Here is a 26443-nt window from a genome sequence, read left to right as displayed (position 1 = left end):
TGTGGCAACTTCCTAATGAATTCTCAGGGGACATACTGAGTATACTCAATTTTACTCTAAGCTTACTGACTTTATTTTTTTTTATTTTTTTTTTTTAAAGATTTTATTTATTTATTTGAGAGAGAGAGAGAGAGAAACAGCATGAGAGGGGATAGGGTCAGAGGGAGAAGCAGGCTCCCCGCCGAGCCGGGAGCCCGATGTGGGACTCGATCCCAGGACTCTGGGATCATGACCTGAGCCGAAGGCAGTCGCTTAACCAACTGAGCCACCCAGGCGCCCCTAAGCTTACTGACTTTAGATATGACTCCTCTGTAAGATGTATCTCCACCTTTAATGACTAAGCTCTTAATTAGTTTAAGTGATCCCAGAGTAGTAAATACTGAATTTGAAAGGAAGCTTTGCTTTTTATATCCATTTCTTTTACCTTACCTTTTTAGCAACTTATTAGTTCAGCCACATTAAAAAACAGTTAAATTTTGCTCAACTGTCATACTATTGTTATTGCTCCCAATAATAACCTCATCCCTCTTCACGCCCTTAAAAGGCAGTAGCTTGAAGGAGGGGGAAAGATGGTGGAGGAGTAGGGGACCCTATTTCAACTGGTCCCCGGAATTGAGCTGGATATCTACCAGACCACTCTGAGCACCCACGAAACCAGCCTGAGATGTAAGAAGATCTGGATCTCTACAAACAGAATATTGCAGGCGGTTGGTTTTGAGGTACGAAGTGGAGAGCCCTGATTCCGCGGGCAGATATCAGAGGATAAACGGAGGCGGGAGGGTGCCCGGCCGTGGGGATCCTACACCGCCGGTGAGTGACAGCCTCGCGCGCTGTGGACGGGCACAGACTCGCAGACCGGTAGCGGCGGGGAAAGGACTTTAGGGCAGCCCCCGGGGTGGAAACCCGGAGCGGCGGGGTCTCACCTGCGAACTGCAGCCCCCCGGACAGAAACCCGGAGCGGCGGAGCCGCGCGCGCGCGAACTGGGAGCGGCTGGTGGTTTTAGAGGCACAAAGGGCAGAGACGTGCCCCGACCTGGAGGCAGGACTGGGGGCGCTGTGGAGGGGCGCACAACCCAGGCCGCTGCAGTTTATAGCAGCACGGACAGAAACGGAGACGGTGTGGCCTGGAGAGCTCACTGAGGAACAGACTGCGGTCTCTCTGCTCTGAGGCAGAGGGTCGGAAACGGTCTCTTCTGCTCTGACTCGCGGAAGAGACGCGGAAAGCCACCAGAAAAGCCGCCAGAGAACAAAAGCCCCCAAAACTGATTCCCACTGAGCCCATCCCCCGCCACAGGGGCTCAGGGCAACTCCGCCCAAACAAGGTTGCCTGAGTAACAGCAGGGCAGGCCCCTCCCGCAGAAGACAGGCTGGGAAAACAAGAGGCCAGCAACCCTAAGGTCCCAAGAAAACAGGTGCATCTTGCTTGGGTTCTGGTCAATAATTTGGACTCTATACATTCCCTCAAACACCCATCAACAGAATGACTAGGAGGAGGAGCCCCCAAAATAGAAAAGACTCAGAGATTATGACTTATGCTGCCGATTTACAAATGGATGCAGATATAACCAAGATGTCGGAGATGGAATTCGGGCTAGCAATTGTGAAGACAATGGCTAGAATGGAGAAATCAATTAATGGCAACATAGAGTCTCTAAGGGCAGAAATAAAAGGTGAATTGGCAGAACTTAAAAATGCTATCAATGAGATCCAATCCAATCTAGATAATCTAACAGCTAGGGTAACTGAGGCAGAAGAGAGAATAAGTGACCTGGAAGACAATATAATAGATAAAAAGGGAAAAGAGGAGGCCAGGGAAAAACAACTCAGAATCCATGAAAATAGAATCAGAGAAATAAGTGACGCCATGAAGTGTTCCAATGTCAGAATAATAGGAATCCCGGAGGGAGTGGAGAGAGAGAGAGGACTAGAAGATGTATTTAAGCAAATCGTAGCTGAGAACTTCCCTAATCTGGGGAATGAAACAAACATTCGAGTCCTAGAAGCAGAGAGGACCCCTCCTAAGATCAAGGAAAACAGGCCAACACCCCAGCATGTAATAGTAAAACTCGCAAATCTTAGAACCAAAGAAACCATCTTAAGGGCAGTTAGGGGGAAGAGATTCCTTACGTACAGAGGGAGGAACATCAGAATAACGTCAGACCTATCCACAGAGACCTGGCAAGCCAGAAAGGCTTGGCAAGACATATTCAGAGTACTAAATGAGAAGAACATGCAGCCAAGAATACTTTATCCGGCAAGGCTTTCATTTAGAATGGATGGAGAAATGCAGAGTTTCCACGACCTGTAGAAACTGAAAGAATATGTGACCACTAAGCTGGCCCTGCAAGAAATATTAAGGGGGGTTCTATAAAAGGAGAAAGACCCCAAGAGTGATCTACAACAGAAATTTACAGGGACAATCTATAAAAACAACATCTTCACAGGCAACATGATGACAATTAATTCATATCTTTCAATAATCACTCTCAACGTGAATGGCCTAAACGCTCCCATAAAACGGCACAGGGTTGCAGATTGGATAAAAAGACAGGACCCATCCATATGCTATCTACAAGAGACTCATTTTGAACCTAAAGATACATACAGACTGAAAGTGAAGGGATGGAGATCCATCTTCCATGCCAGTGGACCTCAAAAGAAAGCTGGGGTAGCAATTCTTATATCAGACAAATTAGATTTTAAACTCAAGTCTGTAATAAGAGACACAGAAGGACACTATATCATTCCTAAAGGGTCTATCCAACAAGAAGATCTAACAATTGTAAATATCTACGCCCCCAACATGGGAGCAGCCATCTACATAAGCCAACTGCTAACCAAAATAAAGAGTCATATTGATAACAATACATTAACTATAGGAGACCTCAATACTCCACTCTCAGCAATGGACAGATCATCTAAGCAGAAAATCAACAAGGAAACAAGAGCTTTGAATGATACATTGGACCAGATGGACCTCATAGATATTTACAGAACATTCCACCCTAAAACAACAGAATACTCATTCTTCTCGAGCGCACATGGAACTTTCTGCAGAATAGACCATATACTTGGTCACAAATCAGGTCTCAACCGATACCAAGAGATTGAGATTATTCCCTGCATATTCTCAGACCACAATGCTCTAAAACTGGAACTCAATCACAAGAAAAAATTTGGCAGAAATTCAAACACTTGGAAGCTAAAGACCACTCTGCTCAAGAATGTTTGGGTCAACCAAGAAATCAAAGAAGAACTTAAACAATTCATGGAAATCAATGAGAACGAAAACACATCGGTCCAAAACCTATGGGATACTGCAAAGGCGGTCCTAAGGGGGAAATACATAGCCATCCAAGCCTCACTCAAAAAAATAGAAGAAATCCCGAATTCACCAACTAACTCTACACCTTAAAGAACTAGAGAAAAAGCAACAAACGACGCCTAAGCCACGCATTAGAAGAGAAATAATTAAAATTAGAGCAGAAATCAATGAATTAGAAACCAGAAACACAGTAGATCAGATCAACGAAACTAGAAGTTGGTTCTTTGAAAGAATTAATAAGATCGATAAACCACTGGCCAGACTTATCCAAAAGAAAAGAGAAAGGACCCAAATTAATAAAATTATGAATGAAAGGGGAGAGATCATGACTAACACCAAGGAAATAGAAACAATTATTAGAAATTATTATCAACAACTATATGCCAATAAGCTGAGCAATCTGGATGAAATGGAGGCCTTCCTGGAAACTTATAAGCTGCCAAGACTGAAACAGGAAGAAATTGACAACCTGAATAGGCCAATAACCAGTAACGAGATTGAAGCAGTGATCAAAAACCTCCCAAAAAACAAGAGTCCAGGGCCTGATGGATTCCCTGGGGAGTTCTACCAAACATTCAAAGAAGAAATAATACCTATTCTGCTGAAGCTGTTTCAAAAAATAGAAACAGAAGGAAAACTTCCAAACTCATTCTATGAGGCCAGCATTGCCTTAATCCCCAAACCAGGCAAAGACCCCATCAAAAAGGAGAATTTCAGACCGATATCCCTGGTGAATATGGATTCCAAAATCCTCAACAAAATCCTAGCTAATAGGATCCAACAATACATTAAAAGGATCATCCACCACGACCAAGTGGGATTTATCCCCGGGATGCAAGGGTGGTTCAACATTCACAAATCAATCGATGTGATAGAACACATTAATAAGAGGAGGGAGAAGAACCATATGGTCCTCTCAATTGATGTAGAAAAAGCATTTGACAAAATACAACATCCTTTCCTGATTAAAACTCTCCAGAGTATAGGGATAGAGGGAACATTCCTCAAGCTCATAAAATCCATCTATGAAAAGCCCACAGCGAATATCATCCTCAATGGGGAAAAGCTGAGAACCTTTCCCTTAAGATCAGGAACACGTCAAGGATGCCCACTCTTGCCACTATTGTTCAACATAGTACTAGAAGTCCTAGAAACAGCAATCAGACAACAAAAAGAAATAAAAGGTATTCAAATTGGCAAAGAAGAAGTCAAACTCTCTCTTTTCGCAGATGACATGATACTTTGTGTGGAAAAACCCAAAAGACTCCACCCCCAAATTACTAGAACTCATCCAGCAATTCAGTAATGTGGCAGGATACAAAATCAATGCACAGAAATCAGTTGCTTTCTTATACACTAACAACGCAACTGTAGAAAGAGAAATTAGAGAAATGATTCCATTTACAATAGCACCAAAAACCATAAGATAGCTCAGAATAAACCTAACCAAAGAGGTAAAGAATCTATACTCTGGGAACTACAAAACACTCATGAAAGAAATTGAAGAAGACACAAAAAGATGGAAAAATATTCCATGCTCATGGATCAGAAGAATAAACATTGTTAAAATGTCTATGCTACCCAGAGCAATCTATACCTTCAATGCCATCCCAATCAAAATTCCAATGACATTTTTCAAAGTGCTGGAACAAACAATCCTAAAATTTGTATGGAATCAGAAAAGACCCCGAATCGCCAAGGAAATGTTGAAAAACAAAGCTGGGGACATCACGTTGCCCGATTTCAAGCTGTATTACAAAGCTGTGATCACCAAGACAGCATGGTACTGGCACAAAAACAGACATATAGACCAATGGAACAGAATAGAGAACCCAGATATGGACCGTCAACTCTATGGTCAAGTAATCTTTGACAAAGCAGGAAAAAACATGCAATGGAAAAAAGACAGTCTCTTCAATAAATGGTGCTGGGAAAATTGGACAGCCACATGCAGAAGAATGAAACTCGACCATTCTCTAACACCATTCACAAAGATAAACCCAAAGTGGATGAAAGACCTCAATGTGAGACAGGAATCCATCAAAATTCTAGAGGAGAACATAGGCAGTAACCTCTTTGACATCGGCCACAGCAACTTCTTTCAAGATACATCTCCAAAAGCTAGTGAAACAAAAGCAAAAATGAACTTTTGGGACTTCATCAAGATAAAAAGCTTCTGCACAGCAAAGGAAACAGTCAACAAAACAAAGAGGCAACCCACAGAATGGGAGAAGATATTTGCAAATGACACTACAGATAAAGGGCTGGTATCCAAGATCTATAAAGAACTTCTCAAACTCAACACCCAAAAAACAAATAATCAAGTCAAAAAGTGGGCAGAAGGGACGCCTGGGTGGCTCAGTCGGTTAAGCGGCTGCCTTCGGCCTGGGTCGTGATCCCAGGGTCCTGGGATCAAGTCCCACATCGGGCTCCTTGCTCAGCGGGGAGCCTGCTTCTCTCTCTCTCTCCCTCTGCTTGTGCTCTCTCTGTCAAATAAATAAAATCTTTAAAAAAAAAAAAAAAAAAAAGTGGGCAGAAGATATGAAAAGACACTTCTCTGAAGAAGACATACAAATGGCTAACAGACACATGAAAAAATGTTCATCATCGTTAGCCATCAGGGAAATCCAAATCAAAACCACACTGAGATACCACCTTACACCAGTTAGAATGGCCAAAATGGACAGGGAAAGAAACAACAAATGTTGGAGAGGTTGTGGAGAAAGGGGAACCCTCTTACACTGTTGGTGGGAATGCAAGTTGGTACAGCCACTCTGGAAAACAAGTGTGGAGGTTCCTCAAAAATTTAAAAATAGAGCTACCCTATGACCCAGCAATTGCACTCCTGGGTATTTACCCCAAAGACACAGATGTAGTGAAAAGAAGGGCCATATGCACCCCAATGTTCATAGCAGCAATGTCCGCGATAGCCAAACTGTGGGAAAAGCCGAGATGCCCTTCAACAGATGAATGGATAAAGAAGATGTGTTCCATATATACAATGGAATATTACTCAGCCATCAGAAAAGATGAATACCCAACTTCTACATCAACATGGATGGGACTGGAGGAGATTATGCTAAGTGAAATAAGTCAAGCAGAGAAAGTCAATTATCATATGGTTTCACTTCTTTGTGGAACATAAAGAGTAACATGGAGGACATTAGGAGAAGGAAGGGAAAAATGGGGGGGGGAATTGGAGGGAGAGATGAACCATGAGAGACTATGGACTCTGAGAAACAACCAGGGTTTTAGAGGGGAGGGGGGAGGGGGGATTGGTTAGCCCGGTGATGGGTATTAAGGAGGGCACGTACTGCATGGAGCACTGGGTGTTATACGAAAACAATGGATCGTGGATCACCACATCAAAAACCAATGATGTATGGTGACTAACATAACATAATAAAATTTTTTAAAAAAGGCAGTAGCTTGAGTCATAGAGTTAGAATATTGGAAAAATGCCCAAAACACATTTTTGACATTTATTTTATGACAGAGAACAGTGATTTGGTATTTGACTCAAGTTGCTCAAGCACATTTGCCTATTAGCGGGCAAAAGCAATTCAGGGCAAATCTAACTGCAAATAGTAATTGTACTGAATGAATCTGTATGCTAGTATTAGAGCGAGGGCTTGGTGCAGAAAAGGTAGAGGAGTACTGGAGTGGGAAAGACAAATGATTCACTTCTTTGTTATTGTCCCAGATCCAGCAACAGGGGACAGGCATAATATTAGGAGTTTGGAGGTTTCTTGCAGTCAGAAACAAGAAGACCTACATAGAGAGAAGGGGAAATCAAGTCTGAATTTGTGAGGCAATAGCAAATCCATGCAGGGCAGTTTTAGAGGACTTCCAAAAACTAGTGAGATTTTTCAACACACACACACACACACACACACGAACCCACAGAGCTCTAGTATTACCTGAAAATTTGCAGGGAACTTTCTGGAATAATAGAATTCAGTGTGCTGGAATTTGATCCAAAGTAAATTGGACAGTACAAATGCTGGGAATCATGATGTGAGTTTCTGTAAGAAAAGGATTTTCCCCCTTTCTTAGAGTTTTAACCTTCCCATGTAGCTAGATTCACAGAGCATATTTATGTCCAAGAAAACTAATTTAATTAAACTAATTGAAGTGAATGGGTTATTCTGAAAGAGAAGAGAAAGTTGAAAAACTGTTTTCCTCTAGAGCTTTGTTTACAAAAGCACATAATTACTGGAAGTCCCCTTTGCCCTAGCACAGTTAATCCATTGTAAGAATGTATCTGGGGTGTATAATGAACAAATGTTGAAAATACTGGCTACACACTTTCCCTTAAGTTTATTTATAAAAGTCTGAATACATGTGTGCACTGAAGCTATGAGACTGGAGAAAGCCAACTGGGATAGAGACCTACTGTCCCCATGCCTGTCATTTAGTGCCTAACATAATTCTAGGCTATTTTCTTGTGCAGGACATCTGTGAATTCAAAGCAGTTAGACTGGGTAAGGTTGGTTTAGCTTTCTGACCCTCTATTTCCCGATCTGCAAAATGGGGGGACTAGATTGGATGAGCTTGCAGATTCCCACCCAACACACCCTGTGTAACCCTCTCCCCTTGAGTGGGGGCCAGAGCTAGTGGATGTGATGGGATAGCACTTTCATAATCCAAGTTAGCTTATACAGAAGAAGGGATTTTGCAGATATAATTAAGGTTCTTCATCAGTTACCTCTGAGTTCATCAGTAGGGAGATTGTCCTGGGTGGGCCTGACCTAATCAGGTGATCCCTTAACGGGGCCCTCCCTGAAAGAAGAGATTTGAAGTGAGAACAGCCATGTTGTGCACTGCCTATCCAGGAGGCCATTTAGCAAAGGCCTGGGAGTGGCCTCTAGGAGTTGAAGAGCAGTCCCCGGCTGACAGCCAGCAAGAACTTGAAGACCTTAGTCCTACAGCCCCAAGAAAAGGGATTCTGCCAACAACCTGAAGGCACTTGGAAGTGGATCTTGATCCCGTTGAGCCTCCAGGGAGGATGCAGTTGGCTGACAGCATAGCTGTAGTGTTGTAAAACCTTGAGCCAAGAACCCAGCCCCGTTGTGCCAGGCTCGACACATGCAAACTGTGAGATAATTTGTGTGGTTTTCAGATGGTAGATTTGTGGTCATTTGTTACATGGAAACAGAAAACTTAAATGCTCTGATTTTATTGAACACAAGACTCCTTGAGGTCACTAGACTGTGGCTGAGACAACTTTGAGCCACACAGCTAGTAGATGCCCTTCTCTGGAGTGCTAGATAAACCTCTGACAAGGCTGAGGATGCAAGCCCAAACCCTCCATCCAAGTAAATAGTACATTAACCCATAGGTTTCACATCTTTGTCAAAGTATGGTCTGTAGCTTAGAAAACCAAGAAACTTACTTTTCCAGCCAAAGGTCTTGAGCGGCAATTGTGTCTTGTCACCTCTGCTTCTCTTTAAGTAGTTGATCTTCTCTTTTCCTCTCCTGCTGTTTGGTGACGGTAAAGTTCTCACACCTGTCCTTTGAACATTTTAAACTATCACTCAGATTGGCTCTGGGTGGTTGTAAAACAAGCATTAGACTTGGGAGACTAGTTCAACTCTTGGCTCTGAAAGCAACTAGCCACATGACCTTGGGACGAGAATTATTTCTCTGGCCTTGGGTTTCCTTCTGGGTAAAACACAAGACGTTATTATGTATTCCCAGACGGTTGAGGACAAAGGAGCATGGGCCAACTGGTAGAGTTTCAAGAACCACTCCAATTCCCCCTTTAGAAAGACTTGGAAGTGTGCACCAGAGGGGAAGTTTTGCCCCTCTGGGTCAAGGAGATGTTCCTCTATATTCTTGCCCGTTGAACCAGTTGTCTCAAATACTTTAACATGTGTAGATTAGTTTTATTTTGCATGGCAGGGGACACCAGTGGGTAGGATAGGAAGAGACTCTTTAGACAATTCAGGGAGATAATTTTATTCCATGGAAGGACAAAATTACAAGATGTAAAAGAGCCTATGTGATATTTTTATTGAATTGTTACAAATTTAAGGGAAACTTATGGGTGGAATATTGCGAGATCAATTCCGTGTGTGTGTGTGTGTGTGTGTGTGTGTGTGTGTGTGTGTTCTGAAGGGGTGTGGGTGCAATGGTAGAAGGAAACATCTGACCAAAGTGTTTTTTTGGAAGGGATATTCCTTCAGAGGATTCAAGGCAGCCAGTCATCACTACCCTTCTAAAGTATATCCCTTGACCTGAGCACTAGAATTAAGAGTGGGGTAGCAGGAAGGCAAGGGTAGGAGTACAAAGCAGGGAAAAGTTTGGAGAACTGATGATTGGCTTTGAATGAGGTGGTATATTCAGTAAGATCAACCCAAATGTGGAAAGTTCTAGGAAGCTGGGATGGAAGGTGGTGGGGGCAACAGCAGCAAAGCAAGGCCAGCCTCTTCAGGGCTGCTTCAAGTGCCTTCTTTCCCCTCACTGTCACACTCGTCCTGCGCAGCAGCATTATGATCATCAGCCTCAGAGATGGGGAAACTGAGGCCCAAGGAGGTCAATTAACATTGCCGTCTCACAGGCAGCGGGTGGTGCGGAGGGCAGCTGCGTGCACCCAGCTAGCCTGACTACAGAGCCCTCACTCCTAACCGCCTTCGCCTCCAATGGAACAGACGGGACAACTTCCATTCTGTCTTCCTGGGCCAGGGAGAGAAGGGGAGCCCTGTGCTTCTGGGGGCTGATGTTGTTCGGACATCAGGGAACTTCGAGTTGTTGAAAACTTTGGGGAGAAAGCAGAAGATGGGTGTAAAGGAACCAATACTTCCCTAGCTGGAACTTTCCCCCCCAGGAGCTTTTGTTTCCTAGAAAATTGTATCTTTTAGGAAGGGAGGGCACGGCCTCAGTCCTGGGCGGATGTGCTGCTTCTTGGTAGGTTACCATTTTGTCTTTGTAGCTCTGTTCTGAATTTCTCTTATCGTTTTGTATTTCCACCTCTTTTTCAGTTTAGAAAATGGATCTGTGTTATTCTATCTTTATTGAGTGGTAGCTATCACGTGGGGGTTATCTTCCAGTGGTGAGGGGACCACACCAATCATTCTCAGGCCGCTCCCAACCACACCCACACCCTGTGGATGCCTCAGCACAGGGACTGCCTTCCAGGGACCCAGGAGCCAGGTAGGGCTGTCTCTCCACAGCCTGCTTCCTGTCAGGTGGGAAGGTGTACTAGGATTGAGGGGACGTTGGGCAGTTCTGGCTCATGTGGGGCAGCTCTACAGAAAGTTCCATGATGGAGCCCCCAGTCATGACAGTGAGTCCAGTGATAAGTTTGGGGATAATGGAGAGCTCCACTGAAGAGTAACCAGACCCTGACCCGGGTTGAGGAGAAACGGGACACACAAAGGACAGGTTCACCTGATAACACAATTGTAACTCTGGAAGCTTACAGCACTGTCCTTATAAAAATGCAAAGCAGGTCCAAAAGAAATTAATGGGATCTTTGAAAGGTCAGAGTATGCCTGAGCATTGATTTTAAGATGCTTTATCAATTAGAGACCAGAGGTTTTTCCTGATGATATTTATTTCATAAATGTAATTATTTTTCTAAAACATATTAAAATAGAAAACATGTTCTTTTGATCAATTATACAAAGAAAATACCAATATAGTAATAAAAATACTGAAAATATATGAAAAGCACCAGAATATTAGAGAAATTACACTGGCAACAATTCTAGGAATATATTTTTTTTTTTTGCAATTGTACAATAAAGTGCTATTAAATCCAGTCAAAATTAGTGGCAAGATATAAAAACAGTTATGGTATTACTATGAAATTTGAGGCTAGGTTTAACCGCAATTGCATTTTTAGGCTACTTTCAGATCAAGCTAATGATAGTTTATTTTCATGGAAAGTCTATTAATTTCCATTCTCAAGTGAAAACAATCTAAATCTCAATGTTGATCCCTGGTAATCTGGTCATGAACAGCTAATGACAAGCTAAAAAATAAAATTATTATCAGAGTCCTCAGAGTAATAATCATACAAAGTATGATGAAATAAAATCAAAAGAAGACAGAAGAAAATCAAATGTAAATAGGTGATTAGTTAAGACGAGAACAAAAGTTCAGATGCCTTTGATTTTATAGTTAATTTTCAGTAATCTTGCATAGTCACATTGAATAGACACACAAACATTAACAAGATAGGTTATTCAATGAACTGGCCAGACATCAGGGAAGAACAACTTAGCGAGTCAATGTCATTTTCATCAGAAACATTAAAGGGACACTGTTAGTTAGGACAGCACGCTTCCAATTCTGACCAATGATTTCCTCATTTCTTTGCTGAGGAACAAAAAACGTACACAAATACTTTGGGGTTAGAGGATAGTCAAGCCGGGGATGTGACACACACACAGGGAGATACTACGGCCAGTACTTAGGGTGTACTGAAGTCACTTGCACGTCTGGAGTTGGCAAACTGCAACAGAAAAACCCAAATTAAGACAAAGTTATCAGACCAGTGTCCTTTTAAGGTTTTATTTCTAGGCCAATTTTGAAGGGACTCTATTATATCATTCTTCACAACTCAGTGTTGGAATCATCAGCTTCTCCAGATGAAAGCCGCCAACACCACACTTCAGAAGAAAACATTCTCCAAGCATGGCTCAATCAAAACTCAACATTTATTTAACAGGCAGACTCTTTTTCTTTCATATCAAGTAGATTTACACGTGAACCAACACGGACTGAAACTGGCTGTATAAATGAGAAAACAAACTCTTTTCATCCACCTCTGCCCCTGCGAGTCGTATCATCTTAGGCACTCAGGAACCACCCTTGGGATTACTGTGACAAGGGCAGAGGATCCAGCAAGTCCATCAGCCCCAGTCTGAAGGTGGTACTAGTGGATCATGAGTTCTACTTTTCACTCAGAAATGGAGACTTGACACTTGAGTTTTGAGTTGTTTTTTTTTTTTTTCATGCTTCTAGATCCTCTAGTCTTTTTGTCAAGTTTCCTTCTGGTGGCTGATTTTAACAAGGAACTGAAATGTAAATGAATTCTACGGCTATGCCTCTCAAAAACTAACTTTTCAAAGAAATTTTAACTCGTTTAGAAAAGAGGGTGAAGATGGTACAACATTGCAGTAGGCCTTTCTAATACTGAAGCATACGGGTCAGTGTCCAGCCACCGTGAGCAATGTGACACCACATAAAAAAGACTGGAAAGTGGGACCGAAAGGATTTTTCTTCTCTGTGCCACTGACAGAATTCAAGGAAAACCCAACCAAACTTAGTTTCCCCAGTTCTACCTAAATGTGAGTATTCATTAAAAAGTCCAAGATTAATAAAAGGCAGACTTTAAGGAAGACAGATAAGAAACAAAGGCTAAAGGTGGTTTGGCATTAAATAGTTTTACATACTCAAAGAATATTGACTAGCATCTGGAAGTAATTCTCAAAATTACAAAGTCATGTTTACAGAAATTACTCTGTATAAGTATGGTTTTTTTAATATACATGTTCTATATACATAGTATAGAAAAGCTAGTAAGTTGGCTCAGCTATAATGATTTTGTCATTAAAAAAAGCAGATGACATTTTTGGCTGCAACAAAGCTTGTTACTTACACTTTTCAGTTCAGCTAATGTATATATATAATACAACTTAAACTTCAGAAGTCTTCAAATCAAAAGGAAAAAATAAATTATATCTAAAGTATTAATTTACACACGGCTATGCCTTGACTTGGCTAACTACAGCTATAGTCTCTTATAATCAATTTCTCCAGTGTTTCCTTATTCTAACAGACTTTATTTTCAAGACATGTTCCCCTCTAAGTGTGGCAAATTTCCTTTCAGGAAGCACAGATGTGCGGCACTTTTAGTAGCATGAAGTTCTGGGTCTTTTTCCAACTAATGAATGAAAAAGCCTTGTTTCCTACCGAGTGCCACTTCTTTAACTGTACAACAAATAGAAGAAAGAGATGACAAAAGCAAGCAAGAGCATTGTTAAGGAAAGCAGTAGCTGCTGGAACCAGATACAACGCTGAACTTGGTCTTCAAGCTTCCTATTGCTTTCTAGTAAACGATTGAGCTAAAGAGGGAAAAAAGGATGAAAGATTTATATCAGTAAAACAGTACATGAATCATGTAAACGACAAATAGGAATATTAGAAACCCAACCATTTACAGGATGGGGTCTATCCACTCTGAGCAGCGGGGAGCTGGCAATGCCATGAGGGATTACATTTGTTTGGTGAATAGCCGTGCACCCTCTTACTCCTGTTTTGGAAAGGTCTAATTTTCTAGTGGAGAAGGAGCAAAGCAAGTACCTTCCTGGAGGTACCTAAACCAGCTACTCAGAAAGAGAGCCCCTCCATCTTTTTCAAGTTGAAATGGTACTCCTCTCATGAGATCAGATTCTTTGGTACTCCCCCAGGCACCATACAACTTGTCCAAATTAAAATGGCCAGAGCTTTTCAAAAGTTAATAGATCTCCAAAAGTAACTCACCACTTACGATTTCAGATTTGGCTTCCCTTCACAAAGAAAAGAGCATTTCTGTCATGTCTATGCCAAAGGTCTTCCTTACATCAGTGGGGAAAAAGTGGATTTCTAATATTAGTTAGCATTAACACCTCTGTTTTAGTTAGGGAGAAAGAACACTTACTTGCAGATAAAGATCTTCATTGGTTTTATCAGACATGTTAAAAGCACTGTCTTTTAATGTCAGAGTGGTTGGTTTACTGCTCTCAACAATATGGCATCTTAACCTATGAAAGTCCAAAAGAAACATAACTTCTTAAAATTTTTAATGAAATTTTTTTTATAAAAGTATAATGTGAGAAAAGTCAAACACAGAAGTTCATGTAACTGGGATGAAAGTCCTCCTCCTCCCCAGATACACGTGTATGGTGGCAGCTCACTGTGGATCTATCTTGGAAGGGGAGCACAACTGGCCACCCCCAAATGCGCCTCTCTGGCATAAGGATTATCTGGAGCTGGTTATTTTTTAAGAAACAGCAGACCTAAGAAAAGCTTTGAAAACCTTTTGTCAGTGACAGTGACATCAATAAGGGAAGGAAAGGTCCATCTATAAGGGTGTCTTCCTCTCCCTGCCAGGACGAGGGGATGACAGAAATCTCTAAGAACTCTTTTTTTAATTTTTAATTTTTAGTACGAGTTGCTAAAGGGCAGATTTTTTTTTTAAATTAACATTTAATGGAGAAGGGACCAATTGACATCTGCTGAACCACTTTACCCTTGTTCACTGTGATTTTCCTGACAGCCCCCCATAATGGACTCCCTTACCCCCCAACATCTTGTCTTGAGCTGGAGATGGTATTTAAGGTGGTGTCTTGGGCCACTTTGGGGAGTTTTACTGTTTTCCTGGGTATCTCCCATGTATACAGCAGGTATACATGGTATTAAACTTCTGCTTTTCTCCTATTAATTAGTCTTTTATTTCAGGGGGTGGGGGGTCTCAGCCAAGAACCTAGCATGGTAGATGATAAATAATTTTTCCTCTCCTACATTTTGGCAACCTACGCTGGGGCCTGCTGAGACACCGTACTCGCCTGGGAGCCTACAGATGGGAGCCTGGAAAACCGGCAAAAGCCGGCAAAGGTAAGAATTCTTACCAAAGCCCGCTTTCCTGGATCTCACTCTGGTGCCAGGTCGAGAGAGAAAGGTCAAAATTTGACCTTGTCCCTTCCTTTCCAAATTTAGATTAGCAGAAGAAAATAGGTCAAATGAGGTCTTCATCTTGTTCTAGGTCTCGAGAGCTTGGTGTTGTGACCAGCAAGAATATTCTTTTTGGTCCCTGTATATTCCCCCAAAGAATATACCCCAAATATACCCCAAAACTCCTTGATACTTTCTCTGTGCCTTTGAGGTACAGATTTTTAAAAAATTAAAAAAAGAGTTCTTAGAGATTTCTGTCATTCCCTCGTCCTGGCAGGGAGAGGAAGACACCCTTATAGATGGACCTTTCCTTCCCTTATTGATGTCACTGTCCCTGACAAAAGGTTTTCAAAGCTTTTCTTAGGTCTGCTGTTTCTTAAAAAATAACCAGCTCCAGATAATCCTTATGCCAGAGAGGCGCATTTGGGGGTGGCCAGTTGTGCTCCCCTTCCAAGATAGATCCACAGGTGTCTGGCAGCTAGTGGAATAGGCTGGGGATCTGAGGCACAAAGTGACAGGCAGCATCCTCTCTGTCCAGCTGTGCCAGCTCTCAGGGCAGTTTGTCATTAGGGGCCCCAATCCATGAGGGGCCTTTGTCCTCTCAGCTTTTGTGGTCATTAGTGCTGGAAAAGTCCAATCCAGTAAACCCTTTCCTGATGTCACAGATTAGAGGGTCTTAGACTGGAGGCCTCTCACATTCTTGTGGGAAAGGAGAGATAGCACCTTCACTACACCATTCTTACCACTTGGGGCAATGGAAGTCTTTGCTTTCTTATGCTAACTCTCGGGATCCTGTGAGGACTGCATTTTTTTGCACCGTCTCTGGGGATGCCTCTTTATGTCCATGGTTAAACCAAAAGAAGGCCTATTGGCTTGAGTCGAGTCGCTATTGAGATTAATATAAGATCCTACTTTTCAATGCCAGATGATGGATCTTTTGAATTGGAAAAGCTTCTATGTTTAAAAAACTTTGAGAGAGCTCTCATCCTAAGCATTGTCTTACTGGTACCTCTGGAAAGACCAAATTGAAAGGAGAATATGAAGGAGAATGGCCACCAGCCTGAGAGACTTCCTAAGCAAGATGAAATTATGAAGTTCTTCTTACCTCCACGTTCAGAAGATACGTGCCAAATATAGAGAAGAGGTAAAAGATTAGTGGCCACTCATTCACCACTCACAGGGACTGTGACTAGCTGCTAAGGGTTGTTCTTCCCACCCACGATTATACTATAGTTATCAGACAAGCCACTTGGCTCCCCCATGGAAAACTCTCCTCACTGGAAACATGACCAGAATTTCTCCCAGGCCCTCCCACAAATGTTCAGGAAATGGATCAGCTGAAGGCTGATGTTTGGGGGCTGCTAGAAGCAATAGTACAGGTTTTTTTTTCCCCTTTAAGGCCTTTGTGGAATACTTTATATAAACTTTTTAAAGGCATAGTACATTAAACCCTGAAGCTCCAAAACATAGAAATCACTTCCTTTCCATCTTAGTTGGAAATTTCTCCCAGATATAGAGCAAATTGAAGAAAATGTAGTTGCATGGGTGGTATCAGTCCCTTGATACCATTCAGGCTGCAATAGAATTATTTGAGTAATTAAAAGCAACTGTCTTTGACTTGCAAATCTTTACAAAACCAGAAATGCAACACTGGAAGCAATTTGAAGTCCACCTAACCTTATCAATCCTAAAACCTCCCCCACTCATCTCAAAATACATGTAGGTACTGTAAAAGACCAGGATGTTGGAAAACAGAACTGTCCTGTGCTTAAGAAAAAGAACACAGAAATAGAAATTACTTTAGACATCTGATAATAGGCAAATATACCCCAAAACTACTTGATACTTTCTCTGTGCCTTTGAGGTACAGATTTTCTGCCCTATCTTCTCTAGGACCTGACAGCTACCTCTTTGAAATACAAACTTTAGGGAAGTGATTCTCATCAGAAGGAAAAAGGGGAGTTATTTGGGATTTTGGCAAATGAAAAAAAAAATAGTAAAAAGCTTTTAGCCATCTGAGCAGGCAAACTGATTCCAACTGCCAGAAACACGATTTGAACGTAAATGTTCTTTTATATAAACTAGTGAGTTTTGTGTTACTGTACCTGATTCATGGCTAAAATTTTAGAGCTATAGCTAAAAGGTCTCTGTGTCTGTATGTTTATGTGTGTCTCTATGTTTATGTGTGTCTCTCTATATATGTTATAGATGTGTAATACTTTTCCACCTCAGGATGGTATTGTGAAAATTAATTTGTAAAAGCTCTCTTTGATTGGCTTAAAGAAAAATAAGTACTTACCAAGTTAAGTATTCCTAAACCTCTTAGAAATACAGAAACTAACCCGTGCCTTTCAAGTTCATGTGATATATATTAATTCTAGGTAAAATAAAAGCTAAATTTGTTGGTTTAAAGTTGTCAATATTAGATATAATGCAGACATGCAACTTTTTTTTCTTCTGGAGTTTACTATTCAGATAGGTTCATGTTATCTTGGGTACATAATTTGTCAGCACGAAAAATAGCTTGGGATGATGGCTGACTCTGATGTTTCATGAAGCTGTCATGAGTAGTCAAGCATAATTGTTGGAAGCAAGTGATTTAGAAGTAAGTTGGATAAGAGTTTTTAGGTGAAGTCTACTTAAAAACAGGTTTTCAAATCTCTGACAACTTGAAACTTTAGTTTTGCTAAGTTAGACGGGAAATTCACTGACTGTAAGATAAAATACTGAGACATTAATTACTAAACATCGGTTTAAATATCTACTTTTGGCTTCTTACTACAGAGGGACTAAAAATATTTAGTCTGTTAGTAAACATATCTATCTTGTGCCACACTGAAAAACTGTACTATGAGAAAGCATATGCTTCTAGAAATGATGTATTCATAAATTTGCCAATCTACAGAATGCTGGTGTTAACAGTTGCTTACCACTTAGTTTTCACTAGAAATCATGGTTTCTAAGGGTTAAGAATTCTAATTCATATATGTAATTGCTAGAAATAATAGAAGCAACTAACTCCATGTGCAAGGAAAATAGGATGTGTTTTGGCTGAGGAAATGTATGAAGTCTGGACATGTATTTTTGTTAAGGGGAATGAAAGTAATTTTCTCTTATAATAAAGCTGGTTATTTCAGAATAGGGAAGATAATAAAGGACAAACTAAATGGATATAGACAGTTGGAAAAAGAAAATTTCACTTTGTGTAGTCAAGCTGGCTAAAATTGAATGTATTAGTTATAAGGGTTATATACAAATAAGCTTCAACATCAACAGTGTACTTATGTAAAACTAAAAATTTCATCTGCTAAAAGGACAACCTTTTCTTGGACTATCAGTCAGCTACTGAGAAGAGACTGCAAAAGGCTTTTCTTTAGCTTTTAAGTAATCTGCCTAGAAAGCAAAGACGGTATGTTTTATCAAAATAATTTCCTGTGCTCCATGTTATCTTTATCAACAGCTCTTTGATTGTTTAGCTCTTTTAATCTTTAGAAGACTATTTTCCTAAGTTTTACTCACAACTATGTAACTGTATGTGCCTTTGATATTTTATTGTCACTATGGTTAAATGGATAATTATTATTTCATGATGACTTATGATCCCATTTAGTCTAAAGTGTCTAAAACCTTCTGACGTTTTTGACAGACCCCAACTCAAATTCTAAATGAAGTCTTTTTGACCTTGAACATCTCTGAAATTTTTCAGAGGGCCCTGGGATCGAGCCCCGCATCGGGCTCCCTGCTCGGCAGGAGGCCTGCTTCTCCCTTTCCTACTCCCCCCGCCTGTGTTCCCTCTCTAGCTGTCTCTGTCAAATAAATAAATAAAATCTTAAAAAAAGATGTAAAACTAATTAGGCTTATTTGCTATGTTAAATTACATGGGAAGCATTGTCAAATAAGTAATACTAAACCTTCTTTAGATTATATTTGTATAGGTATGTTATTAACATACAAGTGTTCCAGAAATTGTATAAAATTCCTAGAATGTCGTGGTATAACGTTATGGTTTGTAATTCTAGTTATTATCTTACAATGCTGTATATGTCACAGAAATAACCAAATTTCCTTGTCAGAAGCTGTATTACAATAAACTCTCATCAGATCTGTAACCATGGCCATTTTTAAGTCTTTTTGTCACTTAAAGAAGCTATTGTTTTACTCTGATCCTTTTGCAAATGGGCTTCATCTTCAGAGATTCATGGAAAGGACTCTGACAAGTACTCCCGAAAACAGGTTTCTAATAACTTTCAGATCATAAAACTGAACTGGGTAAGAACTTCCAGAACGAAAAAAACAGGATTCAAGCAGACCAAGAATTAATAACATGGGATTGAATGAACTGATTGATGACTACACTTTTTATTGCTGGTTCTTTAATGTTTGGTTTTCCCAGATTTAAGGTAATCTTTTACTCTTTTCTCATAAGCTATCTATGATTGGCAGTAATTCGGTAAACTACCTTTGTGAGCAGGACTGAAACAATTTTTCTCCCTACCTGATTCCTCCAGAATTCAGAAACTCTTAGTATTCTTTCATGGTAATAATTTTTTTTTTTTTCCGCATTATAATCTGTTCTCCTTGTAATTAACAGGACACAATGGGAAGCATGGTTATATTACCAAGGCTTTGACTGGAATGTCGTATTTGAAAATAATATGCATAAAATCAGGTATGACCAGACAACTTTAAGGAACTAAGATTGACTTTATGGAACCAATAAAGCCCCTTGGAAAAAATGGACCTGTAACCTTGCTTACAGAATTCTGGACAGCCTCACCAGGTGAGTAAGGAAGGTCCCTTACCTTGGCAGGCTCAGGGGCTTCGAGGAGAGGAATTAATCTAAATCTGTAAAATAACCTTACCCTGTTGACTGTGCTTTTCCTGATAACCTCTCATAACTGGCTCCCCACTCCCCATTTTTCTTTTGTCTTTCGCTGGAGATGGTATTTAAGGTGGGTAGAGGCAATGTATAATAACACAAGCAATTACAGATACCGCTCAAGAACCTAGGAAAAGTTTTTTTTATATGGTGTTCAGTAGAATTCACCCCATCTTACTACTTGAAGGAAACCACCCTTTCTAGATAGGGGTCGTCGCTTTACCTGGGCCTTCAGTATCAAACCACCAAGTCTCCCTCTTTCTGTGAGGTAAGTGAGCCTCTCTTGACTTACAGAAAACCAAACCATAAGGAATTGATTTAAAAAGAAAAAAATAACCTGCTTTTGAGGGACTGTTTGATAAGAACTTCAAATTAATCTCCATCTTTTATACCAGTGTTACTTAATCTTTCAGTTTGTTTTCATAGCCATGCCTTTGACAAAAGTAAACTCTTGATAAGGAGAAAGTAGACCCTGTTACAATATGGAAATTTAAATATGTAACTACTCCATCTAAAAACAAGTCAAGCCCACCACGAGCCTTAATGTGTATCTGCGTTCCTTCCTTCTTCCTGACTAAAGCTGACCCATACCTTGGCTTTAGTGCAATTCCTGAGAAAGCTGAAGGGACAGGGCCTATCAATCAATGATTTACCTTCTAGAGTCGGCTTCTCCCATTGAAAAACCCACACCAAACAAACCCTTTGTCAACACCACATTCTTCCTTCCTCCAACAAACCAAACCTCTAGAACAGTGCTATTACCTTCATTTCTTTAGAACCTGGTTCCTGCCCACTGAAAATGCTCTCTATGAGGTCAGTGATGGCCTCTGTGATGTCACCGACAGCCACTGCTCATACTTCATCCTTCCTGATTGGCATGGCAGCACTTAGTAGCACTGGTCCCTTCCTCTTTTGTCAAACACACTTTCCTAGACTTGGATGACAGAGCTCACCTACTGGTTTCCCTCCTGAGTCCCTGATGGACTGTCGTCCTCCGGCCACTAAATCCTCCTCTAGGCTGGGACAACTGAAATAAAGCTTATCTTCCCAGGCCCACTCCTGTCCTCCTCCCTTCTGTGAACAAGCCTGCAGTGATCTTGTCAAAGGTGACTCAGGTCAGGTTGACGCTCTCCCATGGGTCTCACCAGGGTGACCAAGCTCCTCCTCTGGGCCCTGTCCACCTCTCCAGCTTTCTTCTTACCCTGGATCCTTTCACCTCTGTGTTCCAGCCACATCTGTATTCTTTCAATTCCTTTTGAAGATTTAACCCAGCCATGGCCGTTAAGAGGTTTCCCAGCTTCTCATTTATCAAGGGGGACAAAGAATTACCTACCTCCTAGGGTCATTTTAATGACGAAGTGAATAAATCAGAGTAGAGCACTTAGAATGGTGCAGGCTTGCAGCACGCGCTATTTGTGTTAACTCAGTATCACTTTCACCTGTGTCTGCCTAGAGTTTGTTTTCCACACAGCCCCCAGAATAAGCCTTAAAAAAAAAATTAATTAAAAAAGGCCAAATCACTTCCTGGCTCTGCTTAGCACCAAACTAATAGTTTTTCTTCTCAAAATCAGAAGTCCTCACTATGGTAATCATCTGCCTTCCTACTACCTCTTTGACCTCATCTCCCACATTGTCTCCCCCACCCTCCTAAACTGAGTTCAAGCTACATTTCCCTCCTTGCTGTTCCTTACACAGGCCAAGCACACTCCTTTTTCAGTTGTGGTTCCTTCCACCTAGAAAGCACTTTTTCCAGTTATCTAAGTGGCTTATGCTCTTTTCCTTCAGGTCCTACATTTTTGTCATCAGAGTGGCCCTCCTTAACTACCCACCATGGAGAATCCTCAATCTAGGCACTACTGACATTTTGAGCCAGATCATTCTGTCTTGGGGGGGGAGCTGTTCTTTGCACTGTGGGATGTTTAGCAGCATCCCTGGTCTCAAAGTACTGGATGCCACAGTACCCCAAAGCCCAGTTGTGATAATGGACAGCGTTCCCCAACACTGACAAGTGTCCCCTGGGAGGCAGAACCGGCACACTCCAAAATAAAATCATTACACAGGTTTCTCCTCTTTTCTCCTTTTCTATAGATCTTTACATGCACATACATGCTTGTATATGCCGATGTAGGCAAAGGATTTTCCTCCTAATATATCATAGGTATTTTTCCATATCAGATCATAAAGATTTACCACACTGTTTCAAATAGTTGCAGAATACTCCCGCACATACTCAAGTGCATTTGACTATTGCTTTACTGAGGATCATTTAGGTTCTTTCTTTCCCATTTTTTCATTAGCACAAACAATGTTGAAAGACACACATTCTAGTACACAGGGTGAGTGTTCCTACAAAGGGAACTGCTGGTACAGAGAGATCTACATTTGTAATTTTGACACCTCCAGATTCTTGCACTGACCTGTAAACAAGTCTGCTATTAGCAACCTCCTTGAGAAACTGCAGATCGCCTTCAGCTAGGCACCCCAGGGCCCTGGAGAGCTTGAGGTCACACTAGAAGCCTAAATGTCTGCCAAATGCAAGAAGGAAGAGACCCCTGCCTAGTCCATGCAGGCATTTCTCTCCTTCTGCTTCTTCCCATCACATTTGAGAGTCCTTGAGTAAAAAAGCATACCTATGCTCCATCACTTTGTTTCTGGGAACTTCTTTCCAGAACTGAGTCAATTCTGCTGGGCCCGTGCCAGATGACTGTTCCATTTCTGCAGCCATTATCAGGAAACGGTCTTGGGCAGAGACTGTTAAACCTGCATTCCAAAAGGGTAACTTACTATATAAACAAGAACCTTTACAAAGGGCTGGACACGTGGTTTAAGGCATTATTGCAGAAAACAATGGAAAAAGAATAATACGGAAGTACCTTAAAGAAAAAATTTTCTAAAAAGGATTTTTAAAAAAATCCCATTTCAACTGGCATCTGTTTAAACAATTTTATGTGCTAAAAAACCATTTTAGGGGCGCCTGGGTGGCTCAGTCAGTTAAGCGTCTGACTTAGGCTCAGGTCATGTTCCTGGGCTCATGCCCCACGCTGGGCTCTCTGCTCAGCGGGGAGCCTGCTTCTCCCTCTCTCTGCCTGCCACTCCCCTTGCTTATGCTTGCTCTCTCTGTCAGATAAATAAAATCTTAAAAAAAAAACATTGTAATGAGAAACATTGACCCATCTCATTTTACACATGAGAAAAGAGATGCCTACAGTGCCGTGAGGTGACTTGTTGACACTGAGCTAGTTTCTAGATTCTAGTCTGGCTCTATGGACTCCTCACCCGGCCCCAGGTACCCCAGCACACCCTCTGAGGCCATCAGGCCACAACTCACCCCCGTGGGGAGACACAACTATATCAACTGATGCACCAGGGTCACAACTGCTGTTGCTTGGCTTGACTCTGTATTTTTCTGGAGCAGTTGTTCTCACCTGTTTATAAATACAGTGGTCATATAATAACTAATAACATAAGAAAAATGTTTCTTTTGGGGTAAATGGCTTAAAAATGAGTTTTAAAAAATTAACAGTTAATAATAAAGTCTACAAAACAACCATGGTGGTTAGGCATAGAATGTACTTTTCCCCATCAATAGGAAAACAGTATCTTAATCTATTTTAAAAAATATTCACTCATAAGTCCAATTGTCACTTAGCCTTCCTTTTAAAGAAAAAAAATCTATGAAATATCCTGTCTGGTAATTTCCTAAATTTAATAATACAAATTAAAAAAAAACCTGTGTATTAGGACACGTTATAATAGCGTTCACGAATTAAAACACACTATATTCAAAGAACATCCAGAACATCTTAATACTTACAATATGGGGCAGTGGTAAACTCAGTCATTAGGTGAGTATCCAGTATAAACTACATTCCAAACTATATCACACTCGGGGGGAAATGCACTTTTGATTTTATAGTTTTATTTTTACTGTTATTATGAGTTATTTATATAATGAAGAGTGATTTTCCTTGGGTTTTTATTTACCACAAACATTAAAGCCTGGGATTAATTTGGACGTTAGCCTATTATGGCTCATTAAAGATTGAGATACACATCCTGGGGAAAATTGTAGATAAGCTATGCCACGTGGTTAAAACTAGAAGGCAGTATTACATGCCTAAAAATATCAAATAAAAACACCGTGCAAGTTAAAAATTCTCAATCTTTCAATTAAAATATGTCTGAAATCACTTCCCCTATCAGATTTCCACATAGAATTTATTATATCTTTCTGATATTTACCTTAAATGCTACGATGTTTTTTGTTACATTTGTCAACACTATTAAAGTTTTCTTCTCTCCAGATTCTGTACTTCCAAAATACAGTTCTTCTGCTGGGCTAGGTGGTGACAAAAATATAAGGCATTTGTATTATTTGGAATAAATGACAATCTAATCATTAGCTGGAAGGAAAGTATTTGTTTAATATTTTCTGCTCATTTGTATAAAGAGATTTCATCAAAAAAGAAAAGCTTATAAAGCAACTACCTAATATAGTTTGTGTTTTAATCTTACTAATTCATTGCATGCTATTTAAAAGTCCTATGGTTTTCCCCAAGAATCAAAAGCAAAATAGGAAAAGGACAGGAGAGAGAGTTAGGAAGATTCTGAATTAGCCTATAATCAGCACCATCTTAAGGTGCATTTAAACTCTTTGGAAGGTTATAGATAATCAAAACAAAGAAGAAACTGCTGCTTCAACTTTAATTACAAAGAGATTAGAATGGAACATAATTCTATACACCAACAGAGAAAAGCATAACTTAAAATGAAAGATCATTAGAGATGTACTTAAGTCACAGAATAATTCCTTAGGTAATTCCTTAATAATAAAGGCTTTTTCTGAGTAATATGGAATACAAAAAACAAAAATAAAATTTGGGGTGGGAAATATTGGTTAAACAGTAAAATCAGTGAACCTCAAAATGCAAATTTTACTATTGCTGGCCGCTGTAGTATTCATGACCTAAAATCAAAACTAAAAGACTGAAGCAAAGTTTGTGTAGTTTAATTACATTAGTCAAATTGTATCAGGTGCCTCCAAACAATGGGCAGAACAGTGTTTTTATTTTAGATAAAAAGGTGAATTCTTCAGGCTGTCCTTCACTTTGAGCTATATATGTAAGTTGATTCATTTTATATCAGGAATGTCTACATATCAGAGACAGTCATTTGGAGGACACACATTTTTTAAGGACGTGCTTTCCGAGGAGGGCTTTGCCCAACCCTGGACAAGACAAATTAGCATGGTTGCTGGCTTCCTTTTAGAACCCAATCTGAAATCGACCACAGAGAAGAGAAGGTCATGAATCTCAGAACCGCTCACAGTAACCAGCACAAAACCCGTGAGACATTGTGGGGAGACAGACGCTGGTGGGTCCCCATGCCTGTGCAGGAGCAGTGCTGTGACCTGCCCAGGGGCAGAGGCAGGGAGCCGAAGAGCCCAAACTGCAGCCCTAGACGCTGCCTTGTTCTCCTCCGGCTTTCTCCCCAGGCAGCTCTCCCAGCCAACCCCCGACATTTCTAAGTCAAGACCTATGGTTTTGACAGGCTTCCAATGAAAACACAGTGTGTAACTTCTAAACCAGTGAAGGGAAAAATGGAAAACAAACTCCACAGGGGGGGAAATGGCAAAGAAAAACCACGACGAACAGAATATGCATGTGTTGTCCCCCGCCTCCGTCCCCCCATAAACACACACAGATGGTAGATAAATCCAGATATAACAGTAATCAAAAATATGCAAACAAACTAGTCTTATCAATTCGAATATCAGATTTTTAAAAAGTCTGGCTGTATTGTTCATAACAGTCATACCTAAAACAGTTACACAGAAAGATTTAAAGTATGGGAGGGGAAATGATACATTAGGTCATCACTAAGTAAAGTCAGTACAGCAACATTAACATAAGGCCATATAGATTTACCAACGAAAAGCATCATTAGTGAGACAGAGATCTTTACATAATGATAATTACAAACAACCCTAAATCTTAGATTGAGTAACCCAGAAACAAAAATAGAGATGTACTGAATTCTGGCTGTGGTAAAAAAAACAACCCTATTTTTCTAGTTCAGCTTTAGCTTTTAGAAAGTCAAACTGATAAATGCTTAGTTCAATGTCATTTCTGGCATCCTTGAACTTATGCAAGCCAAACAGTACCAGTAAAATAAGAAAAAATATATGTCATTCAGATTAACTGTGAATATATAAATATTCACTTTTATTTACTGATATGAAATGAGGGCCCTTTAAACACATTTAATGGAATAAATAACAAAAAGGTAGCTAAAATATCTACTATGACTGGAAACCAAGGTGAGTCTTTGGATAACCTTTAATTTTATATTTCCACAGTTTGAAAAATAGTACAGGAGTTTTCTTAATTTTGCAATTCCTTCAAGATAATCAAGACAGGTTATAAAAGCATAGCTAAAAAATCAACTATGATTACCTGATGTGTAATAAGGGCCCTTTAAACACACTCAGTGGTTTTTTGAAAGCTTTCATTTTGGAATCAACCTTTTCAGTTTCTTCTGCTTTGGAAGTATGTTCGGTTAGGTTAATCTAAAGA

At 40.4% G+C, this 26443-nt stretch overlaps 1 protein-coding gene across 1 annotated transcript in view; it reads right to left on the bottom strand.

Moving 5' to 3' along the window:
• Positions 1 to 11009: 11009 nt before the first annotated feature.
• Positions 11010 to 26443, bottom strand: part of MOSPD2 (motile sperm domain containing 2) — a 57298-nt gene continuing 41864 nt past the window's right edge. Inside the window, exons 10-15 of the mRNA XM_032389606.1 lie at positions 26324 to 26436; positions 24111 to 24207; positions 23197 to 23293; positions 22499 to 22628; positions 13977 to 14079; positions 11010 to 13401 (exon numbers count right to left, since the gene is read on the bottom strand). Of these exons, the coding sequence (XP_032245497.1) occupies positions 13264 to 13401; positions 13977 to 14079; positions 22499 to 22628; positions 23197 to 23293; positions 24111 to 24207; positions 26324 to 26436 (678 nt within the window). The 3' untranslated portion in view covers positions 11010 to 13263. The remainder of the gene's footprint in view (positions 13402 to 13976; positions 14080 to 22498; positions 22629 to 23196; positions 23294 to 24110; positions 24208 to 26323; positions 26437 to 26443) is intronic.

This window comes from Phoca vitulina, unplaced genomic scaffold (assembly GCF_004348235.1).
Source record: "Phoca vitulina isolate PV1807 unplaced genomic scaffold, GSC_HSeal_1.0 scaffold55, whole genome shotgun sequence".
NCBI classification, from domain to species: Eukaryota; Metazoa; Chordata; class Mammalia; order Carnivora; family Phocidae; genus Phoca; species Phoca vitulina.
Note: the sequence above shows the minus strand (reverse complement) of the source record. Positions and strands in the feature narration are given on the sequence as shown.